The sequence below is a fragment of the Martes martes genome (genome assembly GCF_963455335.1).
Source record: "Martes martes genome assembly, chromosome: 7".
NCBI classification, from domain to species: Eukaryota; Metazoa; Chordata; class Mammalia; order Carnivora; family Mustelidae; genus Martes; species Martes martes.
In genome coordinates, this window is record NC_137894.1 from 61,691,374 (window position 1) to 61,715,223 (window position 23,850).

Genomic DNA, 23,850 nt, shown 5'->3' on the forward strand with positions numbered 1-23,850 from the left:
CTTTGAGCAATGCCTTAAAAAAAACCAGGCCGAACCCCTTAAAATTCCATTCCATTTCCTACCTTCAACTCTTTTGTTTCAAAGGCAGCTGAAAAATGAGAGTTCCTTTAATCTCCCCCTTGGATGTTGCTGGATTGCCCCTTCCTATGCAAAGGCATTGATTCCTGATCTGCTTGCTGCCTGCCTTAGGTAATTCCTTATCATAAATTTATGTCTTCTTATAAATAATTTATCATGTTACTCTCTTTTGTAAGAGAAGATCAACACTGATTGTTTAAATAGACAGTACAGGGACACACATGCATCAGGCTGAGGAGGAAGATCTCACACCTTTCACAGAGATGCAGCCCGGCTTCTACCTGCTGAGTTTAGTGGCTGACTTACTCTTCCCGGGGGGGGCTTTAGTGCTGGCTGAGTGGTGGTGGAGGCTGCTGGATCCCTTCAGGCCATTCTTGCTGGGTTTGCAGTGCTCCTGTTGGCAGGACCTCCTGGAGGAGGAAGATCCTGAGTGGCTGGGAGGGGACTTGCTTCTCCCCAGATGCGGGGACGAACTCCTCTGGTCATGGTGGGGCCGGGCAGCCCTGGATGGCGAGGAGCTAGACGTGCGAGGCAAGGAAGAGCTTCGAGGAGAGGCACTGGGACTTCTGCGGGGGACAACTGGACTCTTGGGTGGTGTTTTTGGATTGTGGGGTGATCCTGGACTCTTGCACTGAGGAGTGCCCCGGGGCTTCTGAGATCCATTTTGAAGAATTTGGGCCAGGCGGGAGAACAGGTCTGAGTCAGAATTGCTACTCCCTAGGACTTTATATCTGCGGAGCCTTAAAAGAACAGACAAGAATTCTTTTCATTTTAACCCAAAGGCATCCAGAAAGTCAAAGTGTTCTAATGATAATGTGTATAAGGTGAGTCAAGTCAGCAAACACTGGAAACAGAGTTACTCTTTCACACACCACTTGCATGAGCCTGGACAAATTACTTAACATCTTTTTTTTTTTTTTTCTTCAAAAGTGAAGTACAGCTGACACACAATGTTGTGTTAATTTCAGGCATACAGCACGTCGTCGATTTCACAATTCTAAACATTAACAATGTTCACCATGATAAATTTTGTTACTGTCACTGTACAAATTTATTACAGTATCAGTGACTATATTCTCTTTGCTATACTTCCCATCCCTACGACTTATTCTATAACTCAAAGTTCATACCTCTTACTCCCCACCCTTCACCTATTTCGCCCACCCCTCCCACCCTACTCCCCTCTGGCAACCAGCGGGCTGTTCTCTGTATTTATGAGTCTGTTTCTGTTTGCTTGCTTGTTCATTTTGTGTTTTTAGATTTCACATGTAAGTGTGAAATTACTGTATGAATTCACTTATATGTACTTGGTATTTGTCTTTCTTTAATTTCACTTAGTACAATACCCTCTAAGTCTGTCCATGACGTAAATGGCAAGATTTCATTCTTTTTTATGGCTGAGCAATATTCTATTACATGTACACACACACCCCCTACATTTTTGCCCATTCATCCATCAATAGACATGTTGCTTCCATATCCTGGCTATTGTAAATAATGCTGCTATAAACCTGGGTGCATATATCTTTTCAGATTAGTGTTTTGTTTTCTTTGGGAAAATACCCAGCTGTGAAATTACTGGATTGGATGGTAGTTCCATTTTTCATTTTTTGAGGGAATTCCATACTGTTTTCCATAGTTGCTGCATAAATCACATCCTCACCAGCAGTGCACATCACCTCTCCTAGCTTTTAATGGGAATGTTACCTACCTCCCAAGATTACTGGGCAGCCAAGAATAATGGCTCAAGTAAAGTATTTAGCTGGCTGGCTGCCATTCAGAAGGACTTAAATGTTGTCGGTCCCTTTCTCCTATGGCACGTTTGCTCTTCCTCTTCTTTTAATTTTTTATTCATTTATTTAAGTAATCTGTATACCCAATACGGGGCTTGAACTCATGACCCCAAGAAGAAGAGCTGCACACTCTTCTGACTGAGCTAGCCAGGCACCCTGGCCTTGTTTGTTTTTCTAATTTTAGGATCAACTTAATGAAACATCTCTAGCATGTTAGTTAAGTTATGAGAGAGAGTAAACCATTTTGTATAAGGCTCCAAGACAGAAATCTGGCATGTGTATATGCAGACATTAAATCTCACAATGTGAAGTACACTCAACCAACATCAGGAACTACAGATCAAAGTATTATTTCAACCTCATTTAACACTTTGCAAAAGGAAAGCATAGTCACTGGTTTCTCTGGGCTTCAGTGTCTGTCTCTGACAATGGTTTGAGATTCAAGAGAGCTGGGTTTGGAGACTGACTGCCCTGTCTTACTGGCAACAGAACTTGGGCCCTAGAATTCTACATCTAGAGAATATTCATATGAATATCAGTTATCCTCTGGCCTAAATTCTTTCTGTCTCAGCCTAAAACCCACTCAGTTAAAGAATTTAAACATCAAACTGCTGGGGGGCCTGGATGGCTCAGTCAGTTAAGTGTCTGCCTTCAGCTCAGGTTATGATCCTGGAGTCCTGGGATCGAGCCCCGAGTCAAGCCCTGTGACAGGCTCTGTGCCCAGTGGGAGTCTGCTTCTCCCTCTCCCTCTGCCCCCGCTCATGCTCACTCACCCTCTCTCAAATAAATTAAACAAACAAACAAACAAAACTTTCAACTGCTGACATGCCACTCCTTATGGAAGGAAGTGGGAGAAGAACTTGCAAGGTCATATTAGCAGCTGCAGGATGCAGGGGCATAAATAGCCATCATCACCGTCATGGGTCAGCAAGCTACTGTTTTTTTCTCTGAATTTTCTCTCTTCCTCCTTTTCCACCATCTACTTATTCTGACATGATGAAACTCCTTCTGGTTAAACCTACCCTCATGGATGTTATAGTAAAGTCAGAAGAATGGAATAAAATAATTCTTCTGTGCCAGGACCTATGTGGGAGAGTTGAGTGACCCCTGAATTCCCAGATGAAGTCCAGGCTGGTCAGCTCTGTGACACAATGCCACACGCCTGGCTTGGTTACCAAGTGCTACTTTTAAGGGACTCATAAAATGCTAAGTAATAAATGATAACCAAGATTTGTTTGCTGAAGTCCAAAGCAGCTCAAGCCACAAATGACACCATCTCTACTAAGTACAGAGGACAAGCAGAAGGAAGAGGGGATGTGTCGCTACTGTTCATGGAATCACCTTTCTAAACTGTCTCAAATGACTGCTGTTTACTCATCATCATGCTTCCTGTAGGAGTCTAGTCCCACTGGCACTTCAGATCCAATGTTTAGTTACCCTTGAACCTGAAACCCTATGGCAACTCAGAGTTAACCTTACCTAAGGGGAGCAAGTTCTGCTGGGTAATGATAAAGATAGACTCTCACTTTAATACACTTCAGAATCCATAACAATAATCCATATTGTTGTACTATCTAGAATAGGCTAAGTCTTCATGTATTTTGATTTTCACCTGGTTTTTGTTCAAAGGCCATTCTTTTTCTCATTCTTCTAACAGGGTTGAGACCATTTTAGTCTGTGGAATGAGTAATCACTCTCCAACGAAAGCACTCTTAACTGGCTTATCACCTCCCAATAGCTTCCCCTCTTCTTTAAAATATAATCACCCTATGGTCAACTCTACACAACAATACTTCAATTAACAAGTATACCATATAGTAAATATTGAAGTAATACTTTTATTATGTATGCCTATATGTATCATCAGACCTAAGGGAAACTGCCTATAGGGTTTTTGTGTTTGTTTACTTCATTATAATCAGATAAAGAGCACTGTGACCAGGACCCATTCATCAAATTATGGACACAGTCTTTTTCACTAGAATTTGACATCATAATGACATCTCTTATAATGGGATTTGGACTAGAAAAAGCTGGAAAATTACTGAATATCTAGTTAAAATGGACTAGAAGAGAAATGACCTTGGTTGCATGCCAATTAAACCCAGCACAAAGCTCTACATGTACACAACCATATTTGATCCTCCCCAAACCACAAGGCAAATATAAGACCTATTTTATGGATGCAGAAGCTGAGGGTCACAATGCTAGAGAGAGGGAGCGCTAAGAGTTTACTTGGATCAGTACGACCCCTTCTTCTATACTGGCCTACAAAGCTTGGGGAAGGCAGTGAAGGCAACAGATAATCAGAAGCAGGCAACAGAGAAATGAGACCACTGACGTAACATAATCAAGCAGACACAGAGAGAACATTACACACTTAACAGAGTGAGAACACAGAGCCTTACCTGGCTTCCACTCCAGGCCTCGTGGGAGGCTTTCCTGGTGGTGGCCGAGGCAAGAACTGAGCTGAAGTTGCACTACTGACTTGATCTGTGTTGACCCATGAAACTGGCCTTGGGATTTTGCTCTTTCTGGACTGGGAGATGATGGGTGACAGAAAGCTGTCTTCGGCTGATCTGCTCAGGTGTGAGTCTACAGCCAGTCTTGAAAAGGGAGAAAAGACCTCCTCCTCAGAAAAGGGGGTGGGAACAGTGGCTAGTCTCTCCTCCAGCAATTTATCAGAGGCACTTGAGAGATCCCCAAGGAAAGACTTGAGTTGCCTTTTTTCCACCAGAAGCCTGACGAGGTCTGGCTGATAAGCTTTCTTTTGGAGGAGCTTTTCTTTTGCGGAGACTGGAGAGGATGATTCAAAAGTTGAGTCTATCTCTTGGGCTAAAACAGGGATTCGGCTGTGTCTAGTTACAAAGGATGACCTGATCACGTCCTTCCGGGATGGGGGACAATGTTCGCTCTCGGAAACACAATGAAATAATTCCCCATTTCTAGGGGCCATTTTCTCTCTCTTACCCTCTTGGTGCAAAAATGTAGACAGGTCTCCCTGCTGACCTGGCAAGTCTGTACTCCTGACATCATCATCCTTCGACGGCTTACCTTTTTGCATTGCTGCCACCTGACCTATCTGTCCTTCAACATGTGGGTCAATGACTCGTGAAGAAACTTCTGAAGTTTCAACCTCCAGAAGCTTCATTATCTCATGATTTTTGTCTTGATTTGGCACTACACTAAAAGTGCGTGTCTTTGCCACATCAAGAGGTTCAGTGGTAGCTGAGTGATCTCTTTCCACAGTTACCAAGTCTCCTGGAAGGGAGGCGATCTCAATATAATGCTGCCCTTTACTTAACTTCTCGTCTTCATTATCTGACCCTAGAAGATTGCTTTTCTCTTCAGTTTCCCTAGGGAGACTCTCAAGTTCTCTCAAAGCCAGTCTTTTATGGTCAGGATGGTCTTTTGGTCCTAGATCTTGAGATTTGTTACACTCTCTAATATTGGGTAACAAGTCATGACCAGTATGATCTATCTGCAGCCCCAAGTCTGTTCTGCTTCCTCCACTAGGAGGTTCACCTTCTGTTCCAACCAGGCCAGAGAAGTTCTCCTTTGGAGAGTAAAGTTCCACAGTGGGTTCCACAGGCTGAAGGTCCTTCTTCTCTTGCTGTTGACCATAGTGAAAGCTTCCTGAAGTTGACTGTGTGGATGCCACAGAGGGTCTAGGAATTGTAATCTGGAGAGACAGGAGAAAAAGTGTTATGCAATAATGTGGAATATACTGAAGATGCATGATTTGAAATTTCACACGTCAAATTCTAATCTGTAAGAGGAACACAGATATTGACCAGGTCTGCCCAACTCATATTTAAATCAAAGTACATGATGCTCAAGCTCTCCCACCCATGAACTGTATAAAACAGTCTCCCTCCAGGCTCATCCCTGCCTCTTCTTTAGCCTACTCTGTGCTCTACAACACTGACTTCTCCAGACTGCACGACCCAGGCTCCCTCGCCTTCAGATTTCCGGCTGGGTTTGCTCAAAGGGCAGCACCAACAGAGCATCAGAGCTGGAGAAGAGAAAGGTCTGGGTATTATTAGTATTTTCAAAGAGATTTATTTATTTATTTATAAGAGTGAGAGAGAGAGAGAGGGAGAGAGAGAGAGGAGGAGGAGCAGAGGGAGAAGGACATGCAGACTCTGTGATGAGTGAGGGAACCCCAACATGGGGTTCAATAGCAGGACCCTGAGATCATGACCTGAGCCGAAATAAAGAGTCAGACGCTCAACCAACTGTGCCACCCGGCGCCCCCAGGTCTGGGTATTAATTCTCTCTGCATCTTGCCCAAGGGACAGCAGCTTTGGTAGTGGCTACAGTCTACCACTTCTGACCACAGCTGCTATGGTATGGCCCCTCTGCTAGCTTTTATTCCCTCTTCCTCCTCCCACAGGACTCAAGATAGAAATGGCTCCCTCCACTGATGCTTCTGTTAGTTCTCTTAACTCTTCCCACCCATCTGTAAAAAGCTCTTCTCAGTAAATTCTCTCCAAGTCTCCTTGAGTGTGCCAGCTATTTTCTGCCAGAATCCAGATAAAGGATTACAGGGGAAAAAAATTACTGGCAAATTATTGTACATTTAAAAATTCCAGATTTACATGCATTTTGTTTGTTTCCCATAACTCCTATCAATCAATGTTAGGAATATACAAGCAAAGCCATACAAAGAAAGACGTTTCCTAATGTTTCATTATCTTCTTTAATTTTTTAAGGTCAAGCCTATGATATATTAAATTCTACCATCCTTCCACTGAGGTCATTTAATTCTATGTGAAGTAAGCCAAGCAGAGAAAGACAATTATCATATGGTTTCACTCATATGTGGAACATAAGGAATAGCAGGGAGGACCATAGGGGAAGGGAGGAAAAGCCAAAGAGGGACAAATCAGAGAGAGATGAACCAAGAGAGACTATGGACCCTAAGAAACAATCTGGGGGTTTCAGAGGGGAGGGGGTAGAGAGGTGGGGTAACAGGGTGATGGGTATTAAGGAGCACACGTGCTATGATGAGCACTGGGTGTTATACTTAACTAATGGATCACCGAACACTACATCAAGAACTATGTACTATACAGTGGCTAACTGAACACAATAAAAAAAAAGAAGAGAGAGAGATTCAATATCAAGAATGTCCCAGGGGCACCTGGGTGGCTCAGTGGGTTAAAGCCTCTGCCTTCGGCTCAGGTCATGATCTCAGGGTCCTAGGATCAAGCCCCGCATCAGGCTCTCTGCTCCATGGGGAGCCTGCTTCCTCCTCTCTCTCTGCCTGCCTCTCTGCCTACTTGTGATCTCTCCCTCTGTCAAATAAATCAATAAAATATTAAAAAAAAAATAGAATGTCCTACCTTAAGACTCCTGAAGTTTCTACATTTTCACATTTGTTAAAAATAACATGTAAGAGGCCATCTGGGTGGCTCGGTTGGTTAAGTGACTGCCTTCAGCTCAGGTCATGATCCTGGAGTTACAGGATTGAATCTCGCATCAGCCTCCCTGCTCAGCAAGGAGTCTCTTCTCCCTTTGACCCTCCCCCTTGCACACTCTCTCTTTCTCGCTCTCAAATAAATAAATAAATAAATAAAATATTTGAAAGGGAAAAAAAAGTAACGTGTAAGAAAACAAAAGTGATACATAAGGAGTCAGCAAATATCAACTACATAAACTGGTATGGAAAAAAAGCATTTTTGAGAAAGGAAATAAACCAAATTGCTTCACGAAGCCAATTTAGTTCTAGGAAAACTACGGAAATTGGTCTGAATTCAAAGCAAAATGAATTTGGAACTGTTGTGGGAGATTATGCTTAGACCCCACCTTAGTCTACAGACATCAAGAAATCGGTGTTGTTCCAGAGTCAGAGATATTGTCTCAATCTGTTTCTCTGTGTGTCAGGAATACAGTTAGGTTTACGAACATGTAAAGCTTATCCTAAGACCAGCCCAGGAGAAAACACCTAACTCATGTCCTGAAATAGCTCCTGGATAGTACCAGTATCCTGAGGATCTGTCGGGTTAATTGAATAAAGACAGGCTGTTTGGGTTCAGACGTGAATTCTTACAATAAGCCCAGACCTATAATGACCTTCGGGAAAAGGGAGTAAGTTCTAGTGGTGCTGTTGCCCTCCAGGAAGTCACCTCACACCTATATCTCTTTCATTATTCTAAAATATATTCATGCAGATGTCGATTTCCTACTATATTTTAAAAATCATATTGAAACCTAACATGTATAGTTACTTACTATTCAAAATGTAATTTTTAAGACCTGAGAGTGATGGTGCTAAGAAAATCAGTTACGAAGTTATAAAATGCCAAATAACAAGTGAGATGACTCGACTTACATTGAAAATACACCAAAAGTCACTTCATTATTATATGTAATTCCAAAACATCAGCCAAAATAAAGTTAGCAGTGTTAACACAAGTAATAGTTTACCGCTCTTTAAAGATTGGAGCTAGGGAATCCATGCACTTCTGAGTTTAACTCATCTTAGATTCAGGATATAAAAGGGTGTGTGTGCGTGGCCACCTGGGTGGCTCAGTGGGTTAAGCCTCTGCCTTCGGCTTGGATCATGGTCTCAGTGCCCTGGGATTGAGCCCCACATCGGGCTCTCTGCTCAGCAGAGAGCCTGCCTACCCTCCTCCCTCTGCCTGTCTCTCTGCCTACTTGTGATCTCTCTCTCTCTCTCTCTGTGTCAAATAAATAAATAAATAAATAAATAATCTTTTTTAAAAAAGGGTGTGTGTGTGGTATGACAAAAGGGGTGACAATCTTTTAAAAATTTTTTTAGATTTTATTTATTTTTTTGTCAGAGAGAGAGCACAAGCAGGCAGAGAGGCAGGCAGAGGCAGAGAGAGAAGCAGGCTCCCCACTGAGCAAGGAGCCCGATGTAGGACTTGATCCCAGGACCCCAGGATCACAATCACAACCCGAGCTAAAGGCAGCTGCTTAATTAACCGACTGAGCCACCCAGGCATCCCAAAGGGGTGACAATCTTGTACACAGAAATGATATTCTGCCTGAATTTTTCTTGAAAAAGATTCTGAGCAATTATGATGAACTGCAAAATATACTCTCATATAATATTTCTATAGCACCTTAAGTTTCTAAAATATTCTTAAAACCATTTTTACTAATTCGATTTCATATCTGCCCTACATTTCAAATGGGTGCTATTTTTTACACAAATTTCACAAATGAGAAAAAAAAAAAAGGTTCAAAAAAGTCAAGGATAGGACCGAAGGGTTTTGAAAATCATGTATATCATACATAGCCCACCACATACACTATACTCAAATGAAGTCCAGAAGAGTCTGCAAAAATATTATCTGACAAGATAAAAGGAGAAAAACCAAAGAACAATAGCTAAATGTAGAAAAAGGAAGACTAATTCTAAGTATAGCTGAAAATAACTTCCTTTTTAAAAATCTTTAAAATTTTTTTTATTTATTTATTGAAGATTTTATTTATTTATTTGACACAGAGAGAGACAGTGAGAGAGGGAACACAAGCAGGGGGAAGTGGGAGAGGAGAAGCAGGCTTCCCGCTGAGCAGGGAGGCTGATGAGGGGCTTGATCCCAAGACCCTGGGATCATGACCTGAGCCGAAGGCAGACGCTTAATGACTGAGCTACCCAGGCGCCCCTGAAAATAACCTCCCTAACCTTAGACTGTAAGATTTGAAAGCAATTCCCACACTGGGACACTTTACAATTGGACTAAATCAATGATCTGCCAGTAAGCCATATGCATTTTTTATATCTTTAATTTCTATAATTTACAAACATCTCATAAAGGCATGAATTCACTCAAGTCCTTTCTTCTGTTCTCTAACTGTATAAGGTAACACCTTTTTATAGAACTAGAAAATGACCTTGGCATTTTCCATTTCTTTAATATTAGTTTTACTAATGCCTACTACTCAGATTGACTAACATCAGTCTCATTACTGTTTAGTTCAGATAAAGCAGCCTCATTATTTATCGTTATCCCATGTTTATGACTGGCCATATAGCAAGAGACAACAGACTGCAAACTAGTTATTATGTACATTTAACTTATAAATACCCTTTTAACTTTCATCTCATTCAAGGGCTGTAATGTTAGTAAGATAATAAAAACTCTGGGAATTCAACATTGGTACCAAACAACCTCTCTTCCAAATAAAGGGTATGTGATTTGTGAAATATCTAGATCTCATTTTGTTTTTTTGACAAATACTTTATGAGATATAGGTAGTAGAATAATTTAGTGGTTCCTACTGTTGCCAAGAACAATAGTTATATGAACACATTCCTAGTCTATTAAAAAACTTAAATTATTTATTTATTTATTTATTATTTATTTTGAGAGAGAGAGAACATGAAAGGGGAGAAGCAGACTCCCCACAGACGTGGGAGCCTGATGTGGGACATGATCCCGGAATTCTGGGATCATGACCTCAGCCGAAGGCAGTGGCTTAACCAACCGAGCCACCCAGGCGCCCAAAAAAACTTAAATTTTAAACATTTACATTTCTTTGAGCCATTCAAAGACTTCTTTTGTTTAAAGCATCTTTGTGTGATACTTTATACAACTGTGGAAAATTATGAATAAAACTAAAATACTAGTATTGAACCATGTTTTTAATGTATCAAGTTTTTATTTCTAGAGAGCACACAGCAATGATAACATTTGAATGATAAGAGCCCCTACATGCTAAGAGAATGTCCCACTCTCTTACTCTTAACCCCTATTGCTTACTCTGACCACATTTATGCTGGGCACTATCATTGAAGATGTTGCTGTAGTGTGACTTGGCAGGAGCAGGCAGCAGTCTGCTACATAGGTGGAGAAACGTGAAAACCTGAAGCCTCAAGACCTAATTAAACAAAAAGTAGAAGCTGCTTTTTCTCTTTCCTGTTTTCCCACTCCTCAGAGACAGTCACTCATCATCAATAGTAACAGTGTATTTAGTGGGATTGGAAACTCTAAGAATTTTGTGGGGATGCTAAAAATCATAAGCAAGCCAGAACTCACACCCAAAGATTAGAAGTCACAGAAAAGACAGACTAAAATAAAAATATTTTTGGCTGGCCAGTGATTACACATCACATATACAGCTACAGGATTCACAGTCCGTTTTCAAGCCCCTTCACATGCAATACTGGAAGACACTTCAGGTTTGAATCTTGTTCAACTATTCCCAACTTTCATAACCTACAGATTTCTATCATAGCATCTCTAACACTTAAGACAGTTTCCCTTTATTAGCCTGAAGACTCTTGAAAGCAGCAAGGAGACTCATGGGCTTTGAATTCTTTGATGTCTAGTGCAGTACTTGATACATAGTAAAGGCCTGATAACTAATGAACATGAGACTGCATCACTGGATGCCTGGGTCCTTTCCATGGAGCCTCTCCCAAAGGATAGTCCAGCCTGTTACTTGAACACTTCACAAAAGGGCTTCCTTTACTTCCCAAATCAGGCCATCCAATTTCTGGTCCTTTCTGTTCGTAGACTGAATTACACTGTCACAGATAATTTCAGAGGTGTAATCGCATACAAACAAAACTTTTCTATCATTACAGTGACCAAATTTTCCAGATCAAAAATAGGTATCCGTGGTCAGACAGAGGACATGTGGCCACTCCCCAGTCAAGGTACATGCAGAAATACAGATTTCTCCTGCAAAATCCATTTCAAGTTATTCCAGGAAGTCTTTACCTTTTCACATGACTAAACTATACTATTAATACATCACATGGATCATTCCTTTCTTCAGTGGAGGCTCTGAGTAGTCCCTCTAATTTATACAAGGGCTCCAAACAGCCATTGGAACCCATTTCACTGGGGAAACCACATGAAACTACTATTTCAAATGAGTCGTACCACTAAAATGTCTCTCAAGTTCTCACTGCAATTTTCACAGTTCAATCGCTCATCGTATTTGCTTGAATTAATGCCAAAGTTTCACTGGCTGCTGCCCCAGCCCATTTCCCCCACTCAGCTCCCAAATAGCATGTTATTCCCCACCCTCAATTCTGGCAGTTTCTTGTCCCACAGCCCACACAGCTCAGCAGAGCAGGTGAATCCCCGTTATCACCTTACCTTCTGTAGCTCTTCTTCAGCCTTTTTCCTTTGTCCTAAGAAAAGGGCACTTAGATTCTAGATCACTCATTTAAACTCTGAACTCTTCTATGTCTCTGTACATACTGTGTTCTCTGCCTGATATCCCTGCATCTCTTTCCAGCAAACTAATTCATCCTTCAGAGCCCTCTTACTTTTGAAGTGCACCTTAATCTTTTTTTTTTAAAGACTTTATTTATTTATTTAACAGAGACAGACAGCCAGAGAGGGCATACAAGCAGGGGAAGTGGAGAGGGAGAAGCAGGCTTCCCGCCAAGCAGGGAACTCGATGTGGGGCTCGATCCCAGGACCCTGGGATCATGACCCGAGCCGAAGGCAGACGCTTAACCGTCTGAGCCACCCAGGCGCCCGAAGTGCACCTTAATCTTCCCAGGAAAAGATTTTTAATTTTTATTTCCTCTCCAATTATGAAGGTAGTGTATTTTCAAAATTTCAGTTTTCATCGTAAAAAAAGAGAAAAGTTTTGATAATAAAAACCCCCTGATATCGCACTCCTTAGTCCTAGGCATGTCCGCCTGTGTCCTCGTTTGTGTACACAGGTCCACTAGAATCACTTCATGCTCTTTAAGGTGCCAACTGATTATCCCTGAGTAAAGCCTGGAACTTAGGAGACAACTAATAGAACTGAAGGAATGAAAAGAAGAGGACTAAGGCAATGCAATCACTGCTGATCTCATTTTCATAGAACTGGGATTGGTACTGCTGTAAGTCAGTCAGAGGAATCCTCTTAATACATGTTGACTACCAGATAGATCACACACACAAAAAAAATTACATGACTCCCTTTCTCCCTGTCCTGTTCCCTGTGTGGATTATTGTACACCCTCTTTCTTCTTCTCAATGTCTAAGAAATAAGTCAATGAGAAAATTCCTTCAGGATGTTGATAATCCCCTGGTGTGGGAACATAACAGAGTCTACTCCAGTAGCCATCTGCCTCTTTACAGATGATCTCACTGTCCTACGGTTTTGTGTCATCAGTGCAAAAAAGGACAATATTCCCTCTGCTTGCTACACAGAGTTGCTGTTAGGATCAAATATGAATGTATTCTGTGAAATATAAACATAAGATTAATATGGCAGCCAGTCTCTCTGATGGCCCCAATGACCTCTGCCTCCTGGTATTCATACCCTTGTCTAGTCCCTTCCACACTGTAACAGAGTTGGTCCACGTGTCCAACAGACCCACGAAGTGCTGGTGTGCCCCTTCCGAGATAAAGTTATAAAAGAAACTATGGTTTCCATCATGGTGGAGTCCTATTCACTCTACCACCCCATCTCTCCCCCTATCTCTGCCTCCTTCTCTCCTCAGTCTGTGCGAAAGCCAGCTGCCATGACAAGAATGGAGAGGAACTGAAGCCTCTGGCCAATAACCACAGAGTGTGCCTGGAAGGGGATCTTCCCATCCCGGATGAACCTTACAATGATTTCAATCCTAGGTGACAGCTTGACAGCAACCTCATGAAAGACCCTGAGCCAGAACCATCAGACTGAGCCATTCTTGCACTCTTAACCCTGAGAAACAGGGTGAAATAACTGTGTTGTTTAAAGCTGCTAAGTTTGGGGTAATTTGTTACACAGCAACAGGTAACATATTCGTGGTGTTATTATTTCCCAGTCACATTTATACAGCTTCCAAAGGTAACATTAAAATGAAACACTGGCTTTCTAAATGACCATCTAGAACCAAGAGACCATGTGGTACAATCTGCCTTGGTACCCGCTAAGAAAGATGTCTTCCACTTCTACATTACTTTTCAAATTCAACCTTCTCCCTACCAACAGTGATTACCCAAGGTCACATAAAACTGGTCATATTCTGCCCTACAGCTCCTGCCATTCTGGACGAGTTGTTAGACCTCTTTTGAAAGCAGTTCATTTTTTCTTCTCTACCCTTGTTCACTTATGCTCTCTTAATTTTGTCTCTGCATTTTCTAATCAAAACATAATATTTGTTCTGTAAGCCAAAGGTTGGTCTTATTTACTTCCTGTAAATCTGTGTTGCTTAGCATCTTTTTAGAAATGATTGACAGTGGGTCAATTTCAATACTGTTTACCCAAGGAAAAACCCTTAATTTCCAGTAGAGCCCCAAAACAACTTCTTTCAAATCTAGCAAATTTATCCATCTTTCAGAATATATTATCTAAAAAGTTTACACATGCTATTTGATAATCAGTGGTTTCATGTGTAGGGATAAGGGAAGACCTAACGACGGCTCATGAATCTGTACTAAGACATAAAGAGAACTAGAGGGTGCTAAAACTCATCGGTTAGTTTATTATGCCAACTATGACTATAATACAGATAAACTTTTGCTTTGCCCATTTTTATAGCTCTTAAATATTTTAAGACATCAATATACTTTCCCTTCATAAAAGAGAAATAAGCCTGAGTGAAAAAGATACAAACTAACAAAGTGTTTTCCATCAGAGTATGTCTTAATTTAAAATGCTCAGATAAAAAAAAAATACTCAGATAGCCCAGTAATATGGTTTAGCATATCATCCAAGCTAGAACATATAATCAGAGTTGTAAAAGATAGGGAGAGATTAATTGGCCGTACTCCCTATTTAATGTGTCTGTAGTAAATCAGGGAAATAATAATGTCTGTTTCGTAAAAGTAAACTCTGAATTTAAGCCTCAAGAAGAGAATCAAGATAAATATATTTTTAATCCCTGCCCAAGTGAAGGAAATGGTAGGTTTATTACCTTAGACATAAATATACAAATGATGTAGGTGTTATTTCTTTGGAGACCTTCAGTTAAGAAAGATGTTTTTATTTAGAACTAGACGGTATTATGCTGAGCAAAATAAGTCAATCAGAGAAAGACAATTATCATATGATCTCTCTGATAAGAGGAATTTGAGAGTCAGGGCAAGGGGTTTGGGGGGTAAGGAAGGAAAAAATGAAACAAAATGGGATCGGGAGGGAGACAAACCATAAGAAACTCTTAATCTCACAAAACAAACTGAGGGTTGCTGGAGGGAGGTATGGAGAGGGTATGGAGGTATGGGTATGGAGAGGGTGGTTGGGTTATGGACATTGGGGAGGGTATGTGATATAGTGAGTGCTGTGAAGTGTGTTAGCCTGACAATTCACAGACCTGTACCCCTGGGGCAAATAATACATTACATGTTAATAAAAATAATTAATTAAAAAATGCTTTTATTTAAAGATACCTGAAAATAAGGTTGAACTTATAATATCAAATATATGAATACAAGTCTTTCAATAACCTGACAGAAAAAATGCTGCAGGCAGCATAATAGAACCATGAGAACAATCTTTGTGGATAAAATACTACTGATGGGAAAAGGCAAAAGCTACAAGGAGAAGTGGAGCCAAAGCTGTAGAAAGCCTCTTTGCAGGGAAGCACACCAGAAAACGGTTGGAAAAACGCTTGAGTGGCAGTGAATGTACAGTAGGACAGAGTCAGAGAAAAGAAGAACTGAATGTGGGAAGATGGAAAGAAAGAATGAAATAGGAAAGAGGAAGGGTGGGAGGAAAGTGTGTTAAGGGGAGGGGAGGGAGGTGGCTGGACCTGCCTCTAGTCCATAGGTTACTGTGTACAATTTGAAAAAGGATGCTCCTCAAAGAGGAAACAGAGCCACACAAAGATGCACAGTTTGGTTAGCAATGTTAGGGCTAGATTTCAGCCCCTACTTCCTCCCTTGGCTATGCCGCTTTATTCAGTGAACAACCTGTGTAACTGTACGAAACAGTCCTGAAAAAGAAGGAAAGACCAACTCTGATGAAGAATGAGGCAGGCATTTATTTTCCTATGCTGAAGTGCAGATGAATTCCTACAGAGCTATACACAAAATCAAATTTTGTCATCTTTTCTCACTGTTTCACACCTGCATTTGGAATTGTGTTCTAATAAGAAACATTTCAGCTTGGGGAACAATGCTGTTTCTGGTGAGGTGGAAGACATGGCTGCTACATGATTAGGGAATTTAAGGAAGTCTGGTACTTCTACCCATGTAAGGACAGATGTACCTGCCCTCGGGCTGGTGCCAAAGATCTGTGTACACAGTTCCTTACTGCCTGCATGTTTGGCTTTGCCCGGGGCTCCTGCGGCTCACAGTCCTGGGGGCATCATTGCTCACTGATAATAAAAGGGTAACAGGTGTCTCCAGCTGAATGTCCAAACTGAGAGTAAAGAGTACAGTTTCTTCAAAATGCTCCTTTGCAAAAGACATTCATCAACAACTGCTCTCAGCTACTTGTTAAAATGCAGACTCCTGGGCTCACTCTATCTCAGACCTATTGAAGCAGAAGTTCTGGAAGAGAGGCCAGAACTCTGTGTTTTAAACAATGGACATCAAAGCTGGAAAACTACTATTTAAGAGGAATGTAAAATATGACAAATTTCTGTGTGGAGATTACAAAAAAAAAAAAAAAAAAAAAGCAACAAAGAGAATCAGGCCTAGCCTATGAAGTACAAACCACATATGCCTTCCTCACCAGATTTATAAGATTCAAAATCTCTAGAATTACAAATTCTTAAAGTCATAGACAAATGCATAGATAGCTCCTGTGGTCTAATTATAAATGTTATTCTGAAATTAGGTTATAATGACACTTCATGTGTTCAGTTGCTATCTTGACAGAAAAGCTCATTTGTTTTGAGAAATTTCATACTGGATGACTGACTAGAGAAGTTAGTCTAGACATCACTCCCTATCTCCATGTGCCAAACCTAGGCATCTGCTGATCAATCTTAGTTGATCAACTGTTTGTTCTTTTTTAACAGCACCTTGAGTGGGTAACAGAAAAATAACTGGAACAAATCTCTTACCGCTGTGAGGGGTCCTTCTGCTTGCGCCTCCATGGGACTCGTGGGTGTCACTGCAGCAAACTGGCCGGCAGTCCCTGCCTGGAGTTCCAGCCGATCCGTATACTGTTCCGAGGCAGCGGTGGCAGGGCATTCTCCAGAAAGTGCTAAGACCACACCTGAGGGTTCTTTCTGTAAGTGATTGCTTTCTGCCCAAGGACCCAGTAGGAGCTTCTCATCTTGAGGTGATTCCTCTAGGACTTGAAGGACTTCAGGCTCCTCATCAGAAGGGCTTCCAGTTGTTTTATGACCTAAAGCCTCATTTGTCCTAAAATCCCGAAGGTCCTGCTCCTTGTCCACAATCACCCATTCTTTGGAATCAACCTCCTGCTTGCAGGAGCTCAAGTTAACTGCTATAAATCCATTGCTGGCACCGCCATCTGCCTGTTCAGGGGTGTTGGCAGAGGCAGGCTTTGAAGCATCTGGAAGATATTCCTCATCATAGTGCCAGATGTGGTCAGTACGGGACACGGCGGGAACACAAGGCTTATGAAGCAGAGAAGGGAGAACAGATTCCTTGCCTGCACTGGAATCTTTCTGCATTTTCTCCAAGCTTAAAAAAAGAGAGAGAAGTTACTCAACTGCTCTAGGAAAATATTTTTTATGTAACTTATAAGCTCTATACAGAAGTAAGATTCACACACGGAGGAGAGAATAATATATAAATAAAGCATAAGGAAAGTTTCACAGGCCGCTAATGTTCTTCTCCACCCGGTTTTGGAAGATGGAACCCATGGGGGAAAGATGGCTCTCCTGCTGCAGGGCAGGGTACAAGCCTAATCAGGTTGACTTATGGGATCTCGTAGACCTTTTCTAGCCAATTCAATCACATGGCCCTCTGCTCTCTGTGGGGGACTGAGGCAGAGCTGAGCCAAGGGAATTTTGCCTCATCAGAAGCCCTACAAAAGGAAATGAAGAAGCTAGTATAGGAAAGGAAATGGAGAAGCTAGGCAGATGCTTTACGTGTTTTGTCTTCAGAGATGTACATAAATGTAGACTCATTCAAGGGAACTTCAAAGGCAGAACTTTTAAGAAGAGCCACTATGCCTGTTCAAGCAGGTGCAGCCCACTATGTACACGTGGGGCACCCAGTGGTGGGGGGTGTGGATGTGGCGTGGGGGAAGCTTCAAGGTATACTGCCTGTTTAGGTGGCTTAGAAGGCAGTCAACATGGTATATGAACCTCTGCTACCTGAGGGTCAGGCGACAGTATGACCATTCGGCTGCACTTGCTTCTACGAACCATTCTCTTCTTCAGGGCAGCAGTTTAAATGATATGTTTTTTCCTTTCCAAGTTTGTAATTAGGTGCTTCAGTTCCTTCAATGGTTTCCTACTCATTCTAGGTTCTGGCTTGAGTTCATTTTCTTAGATTACTTCTGTTCTCTCAACTCTTATTTCTCAGCTCTTCCCACAGCAGGGACTCTCTTTTTAGTTCCATTCTTTTATTAAACTAATTCTTTACCAAACTAAGCTTTTATCCCTATTGCATTTATATAGTTATTTCTAACATTAGCCACTACTTGAAATGTTTTAAGCACTGCCCCAACTCAAATTCATCCTTTTAATCACATCAATGTATAAACAGAAGCTGCTTCTTTTTTTTAGAGATTTTATTTTTATTTATTTATTTGAGAGAGAGAGAACATGAGAGGGGAGTGCAGGGGGAGAAGCAAGCTCCCCGCTGAGCAGGGAGCCCCATGCAGGACTCGATCCTGGGATTCCGGGATCATGACCTGAGCTGAAGGCAGTCGTTTAACCAACCGAGCCACCCAAGCGCCCTATAAACAGAAGCTTCTATTACATAGGTGTGAGGCTGAATGATTGCCATGGAAGGAAGAACACACATATATGAAGGACTGTCAAAAATGGAAGCTAGATTAGAATAGGCTGAATTATCTTTGGACACAGTAACTACCATGTCAATCAAATACGTGATGTTTCTCACTTAACATCTCATTACCAAAAGCAGCCACCAGTAATGTACATTGAAGGGTGTGTGACTATCACTAGTCACTCGGCTCTTAATACTACTGCAGCCTTCTATAATTCATAAACATATCCAAATTCTTTTTAAAGTTTCATTTCTGTCTTCTGTTATCAAAATTTGGGGATAATGGGACTTATAAACATGAACTAGAGTTATTACCTATGCATAGTTCTCCAAAGTTCCACTGTTCCTTCTTTCCAGGAAGAATGATATTTTGTGTCTATTTTTCCTACAGTACTTATTCATAAAAGGCACTCATTAAAGTGAATTTAACTGCCTGTCCCTTGTGTATAAATTACTTGTTTCCCTCCTTCACATGCTGCCCTCATTCCTGTATCATGCCTTCTTTATCACGTGCTCTCCAACTCTACATTGCATCTTCTCATTCCAATGAAAGAGATCCCTTACAAACAAAGCAAAAAGCTCATTTAACTTATACTGGTGCCATGAAGTTACCAGCTCCCACTGCTCAGCTCCCAAACCCAAAGGTTGTTATAGAACATGTAACAATTTTATAAGACAATTCACATTAGGAATCACAATGATAATTAAAAGCATGGATGGAGATGAGAACTTAATCAAATCAGTACTATAAAAATGCAAAATTTTCTTATTTGAAAGACTAACAGAATTCATAATGATGATAATGATGATGGTAATTATACATCTTAGTAGCTTTAAAAAAAAAGGAAAAATTATTTTATACCAGGTCTCAAGAAACTTGTCTGTATCTGGCTTTGGCTCCAGTGTCAGACGTTTTTCCAGCTCAAAGCTGTGGATGGAACGTAACTTCCGCACCAATGGAACATCTCTGTCTGGCTGAGTAATCTCGGAGCGGACACGAATTGGGGAACCAAGGCTTGGAGCATTCAGAATACCGTTTACTTGACCGTGGCTATTCTCTTCCTCGGTAGCAGCCTAGACAAAATATAAAAGAAAACCATGAAAAACATTCAGGTGACTGTGTGTAACAATCACTGAAGTCTTTCAAAATAATAAATGCAAATGCTTGGGAGGTGTTTTCAGAAATAAGGATATTCTGGATAGTCGATATCATTACATACATGTCTACTAACCCTTTATAAAACGAGTTTTCTTAATTTATTCTCAGTTCAGTATTATTCCAGTTTTTTATATTTGGGGTACAAAGATAAACAGTCTAAAAATGTTTACCCACGTTGACTTTATGTGTCCTGTCTAATGAAATACTTGCAGGACTCCATTCCACTAAACTAAAAATAAAACCTGGAAAGGACATTTTCTTGGAGACGTAAGTGGTCTCACAAGAGGTAAGATGGGTCACCAAGCCTGAATATCCCCTTGTTCCCTCTCTAAAAAACAAGTGAAAAACCAAACAAAAACAAGAAAACCTGAAACTAGAACAAAAAAGAGCTGGGCAGAGCAGAAGGAGGTTGAACATGACGCAGCTCAGAGCAGTGGGGCTGCCTAAGGACAGATGCCCAGAGTAGTACACTTACCAGAGAAATTAAACCTGACCCCAGTACTGGGGTAAGAGAGGGAAGTCTGGTATGTCCATTCTGATTAGAGACCCACAGAAGATGCCCAGTTGGTCGCAAACTGGGGGTCTACTCTGGCTACTAGCAGAAGCAGAAGACAATCTCTGAAGGAAGGCTTCCCAATCCCCAATTTAGGTCTACAGGATTGCCATCAATTATTAATTAATAAGTAAAACACTAAAGATAGTCAAACACACAAGAAGGCATGCCACCATGACTAAGAGCAGAAATAATAACTTTTAGAAAAACATTTAAAACTCCCTAAGACATGAGGGGCACCTGAGTGAGACAGTCAGTTAAGCATCAGACTTGGTTTCAGCTCAGGTTGTGATCTCAGGGTCGTGAGATTGAGCCCCATGTCAGCTCTGCACTCAGCATGGAATCTGCTTAGGTTTCTCTCTGCCTCTGCCTTTTCCCTCCTCTTTCTCTCTCTTATTTTTAAAGATTTATTTATTTGAGAGAATCTTCCAAAGATATCAGATATTAAACTTGTTAAGATACAGAATACAGAACTTTTATGCATCAAATGTTTAAATAAATAAAGGTCATTATCACAAAGATCAACAAGGGATTATTTGAGATTAACTGATGAATTTAATATTAAATATTCAATTAACAAGTTAAACATCAAATTACCCGGAAAAAGCCAAAGTTATTAACCAGTGAACTAGAAGACATAGCAAAGGAAATTACCTAGAATGGAGCACAGCAAGGAGAAAAAAAATACGGAAAAAAAAATTAAGAAATTATATAACAGAATGAAAAAGCATACGTTCACTTAGAGGCCCAGGATGAGAGAACAAAAAGAATGAATTAGTGGAAATATTTTGGTAGGGAATAGCTGTACATCTCCTAGAAATGATATGAAACTATGAATCAAAGATTCAGGAAACATAAGTTATCCTAAGCAGGACAAATAAAAAGAAATGTAAGCCTATGCACACTCTAGATAAAATGCAGAACACCAAAGACAAAAAGAAAAGTTAGAAAGCAGCTGGGGTAGCAAAGACAGAGAGCAATGGACCATCTACAAAGAAAAAAAAGTAACAGTAACAGACTTCTGAACACCAATAATTGAATCCAGAGGAAAAATAACTGTCAGTCAAAAACTCTGAATCTAGTATAAACTCTCTTTAAAGAATGATGCTGGGCAACCCTCTCAGGTCCCCTCCCTCCTTGGAAGCTTTGTACTATCATTTTTGCTATCATTCAATAAACCTTGCTTTGATACCCACGAAGAAAAAAAAAAGAATGATGCTAAAATAAATACATTTACAACTAAGTAAAAATTGAGAGAGTCCCCAAAGACCTCAACTAAAGGAACTTCTAATGGAAATACTTCAGGAAGAAAGAAGACAAGTCCAGGACTTTCCAAAATGCAAGGATATAGTAAACATCTTTGAAAAATCCAGACAAACATCACTGATATTAAAAAAACAAACAAACAAAAAAACAATACCAGAGTATCTGGACGGCTTGGTTGTTTAAGTGTCCGACTCTTTGTTTTGGCTCAGGTCATGATCTCAGGGTTGAGAGACCAAGCCCTGCGTAGGGCTCTCACAGAGCTTGGAGCCTGCTTAAGATTTTCTCTCACCTTTCCCCTCAACCCCTCCCCCACCTCTCTTCCCCCCTCTCAAAAAAAACAAAAACCAAAAACAATTCTAATAATCTAATTTGAGTAATGTCTTTGAAAAGGAAGGAATTGGGTGTCTGGGTGGCTCAGTCAGTTAAGCTGTCTGCCTTCAGCTCAGGTCATGATCCCGAGGTTCTGCGATCAAGTCCCACATCGGGCTTCCTGCTCAGTGGAGAGTCTGCTTCTCCCTATGCTTCTCCTCTGCCTCTCCCTCTCTTCCTCTCTCTCAAATAAATAAAAAAATCTTTAAACAAAAATTAAAGGAAGGAATTAACAAGTAGAAGAGAACTAAATACAGATTAAATTGTGATGATGGGTGAAAGATAGAAACTAAGTAAGTCATCTCCATGTCAAGTGCCATTTCACAGTCTCATACACACAGAGATACTCATGTGGGCTGGCAACTGAGAATGTCACAAAAGATTTTTTTACTGTAGGAACAGTTTTTGCTTCTGGGGCAATAAAGAGAGTTACAGTCGACATTATAAAAATTTGACACTGACTTCTTGACTACATTTCACTACCTGTTCCTGATTACTATTAGTCCACACAGGGCTTCTTCTTTTGTCTTTTTTTAAAATAGTCTATTTTTCTTTTAAAGAATTCTTTTATTTTAATTCAAATTTGTTAACATATAGTGTATTATTAGTTTCAGGGGTAGAATTTAGTGACTCATCAGCTGCATATAGTACCCAGGTCTCATCACAAGTGCCCTCCTTAATGTTCATCACACAATTACCCCAACCCCCATCCACCTCCTTTCCAGCAACCCTCAGTTTGTTTCTTATAGTTGAGAGTCTCCTATGGTTTGTCTCCTTCTCTGTTTTTATCTTATTTTATTTTTCCTTCCCTTCCTCTATGTTCATCTTCTGTGTTTCTTAAATTCTATGCAAGAGTGAAATCACCTTGTATTTGTCTTTCTCTGACTGACTTATTTTGCTTAGCATAATACCCTCTAGTTCTATCCACATCACTGCAAATGGCAAGATTTCATTCTTTTTGATGGCTGAGTAATATTTCATTGCAGATATACCACATCTCTTTTATCCATTCATCTGCCGATGGACATCTGGGTTCTTTCCATAGTTTGGCTATTGTGGACATTGCTGCTATAAACATCAGGGTGTATGTGCCCCTTTGAATCACTATTGTTTGTATCCATGCAACTGCTGGGTCATACGGCAGTTCTATTTTAAACTTTTTGAGGAACCTCCATACTGTTTTCCTGAGTGACTGCACCAGCTTGCATTCCCACCAGCAGTGCAGGAGGGTTCAAGAAAGGGCTTTTTCAATAGCCAGACCACAGAGCAGCATGTCATATCTATGCAGAGAATGATTTTACAAAGTGACTCCCATGACTGAATGTATATGCTGTTAATTTTTTTAATTATTAAGTTTAACAATATAGTATGTACCTTGCCTGAAGACAGACCAAGCCCCTCAGAATTGATCATGGAAAATTCTTTCCAAGATACATCTCACAAAGCACGACTAGCCAACTTTCTACCAATGATGTTAACAGGTATGAGCCCAAAGTCTCATTTTACACCTATAAATTTAACTTCCATCCCAACTAAACCTTTATAAAATCATAAGAAGCACCAAAAGCTAATTGTTCATAGTTCACTGCCCCTCCATTCCCATTTAGCTTCATCTTATCTTCTATGAAAATGGAAATGACAAGGACAGTAAGATCAAAAAGAAATTTGAGTACTGAAGAGTACTGCAAGAGTACTAAAAATTAACCATTTAATTCAGAAATCTGTATCTCTCCCCATACTTAAAAATTGGTACTGTTTAGAATCCTAAGGAAGAAAAAATCGTGTCAATTATTCAATATCCACTTTATCAGCTTCTGATTAGTTTGGTGCTTTCCATTT

General features: G+C 40.6%; 1 protein-coding gene across 1 annotated transcript in view; it reads right to left on the minus strand.

The window, feature by feature from the left end:
- Nucleotides 1-355: 355 nt before the first annotated feature.
- TTBK2 (tau tubulin kinase 2) overlaps nucleotides 356-23,850 on the minus strand; it is a gene marked incomplete at its 3' end in the record, with an annotated part of 156,831 nt that continues 133,336 nt past the window's right edge. The window contains exons 12-15 of the mRNA XM_080809583.1: nucleotides 19,527-19,738; nucleotides 16,798-17,386; nucleotides 4,280-5,553; nucleotides 356-818 (exon numbers count right to left, since the gene is read on the minus strand). Of these exons, the coding sequence (XP_080665709.1) occupies nucleotides 356-818; nucleotides 4,280-5,553; nucleotides 16,798-17,386; nucleotides 19,527-19,738 (2,538 nt within the window). The remainder of the gene's footprint in view (nucleotides 819-4,279; nucleotides 5,554-16,797; nucleotides 17,387-19,526; nucleotides 19,739-23,850) is intronic.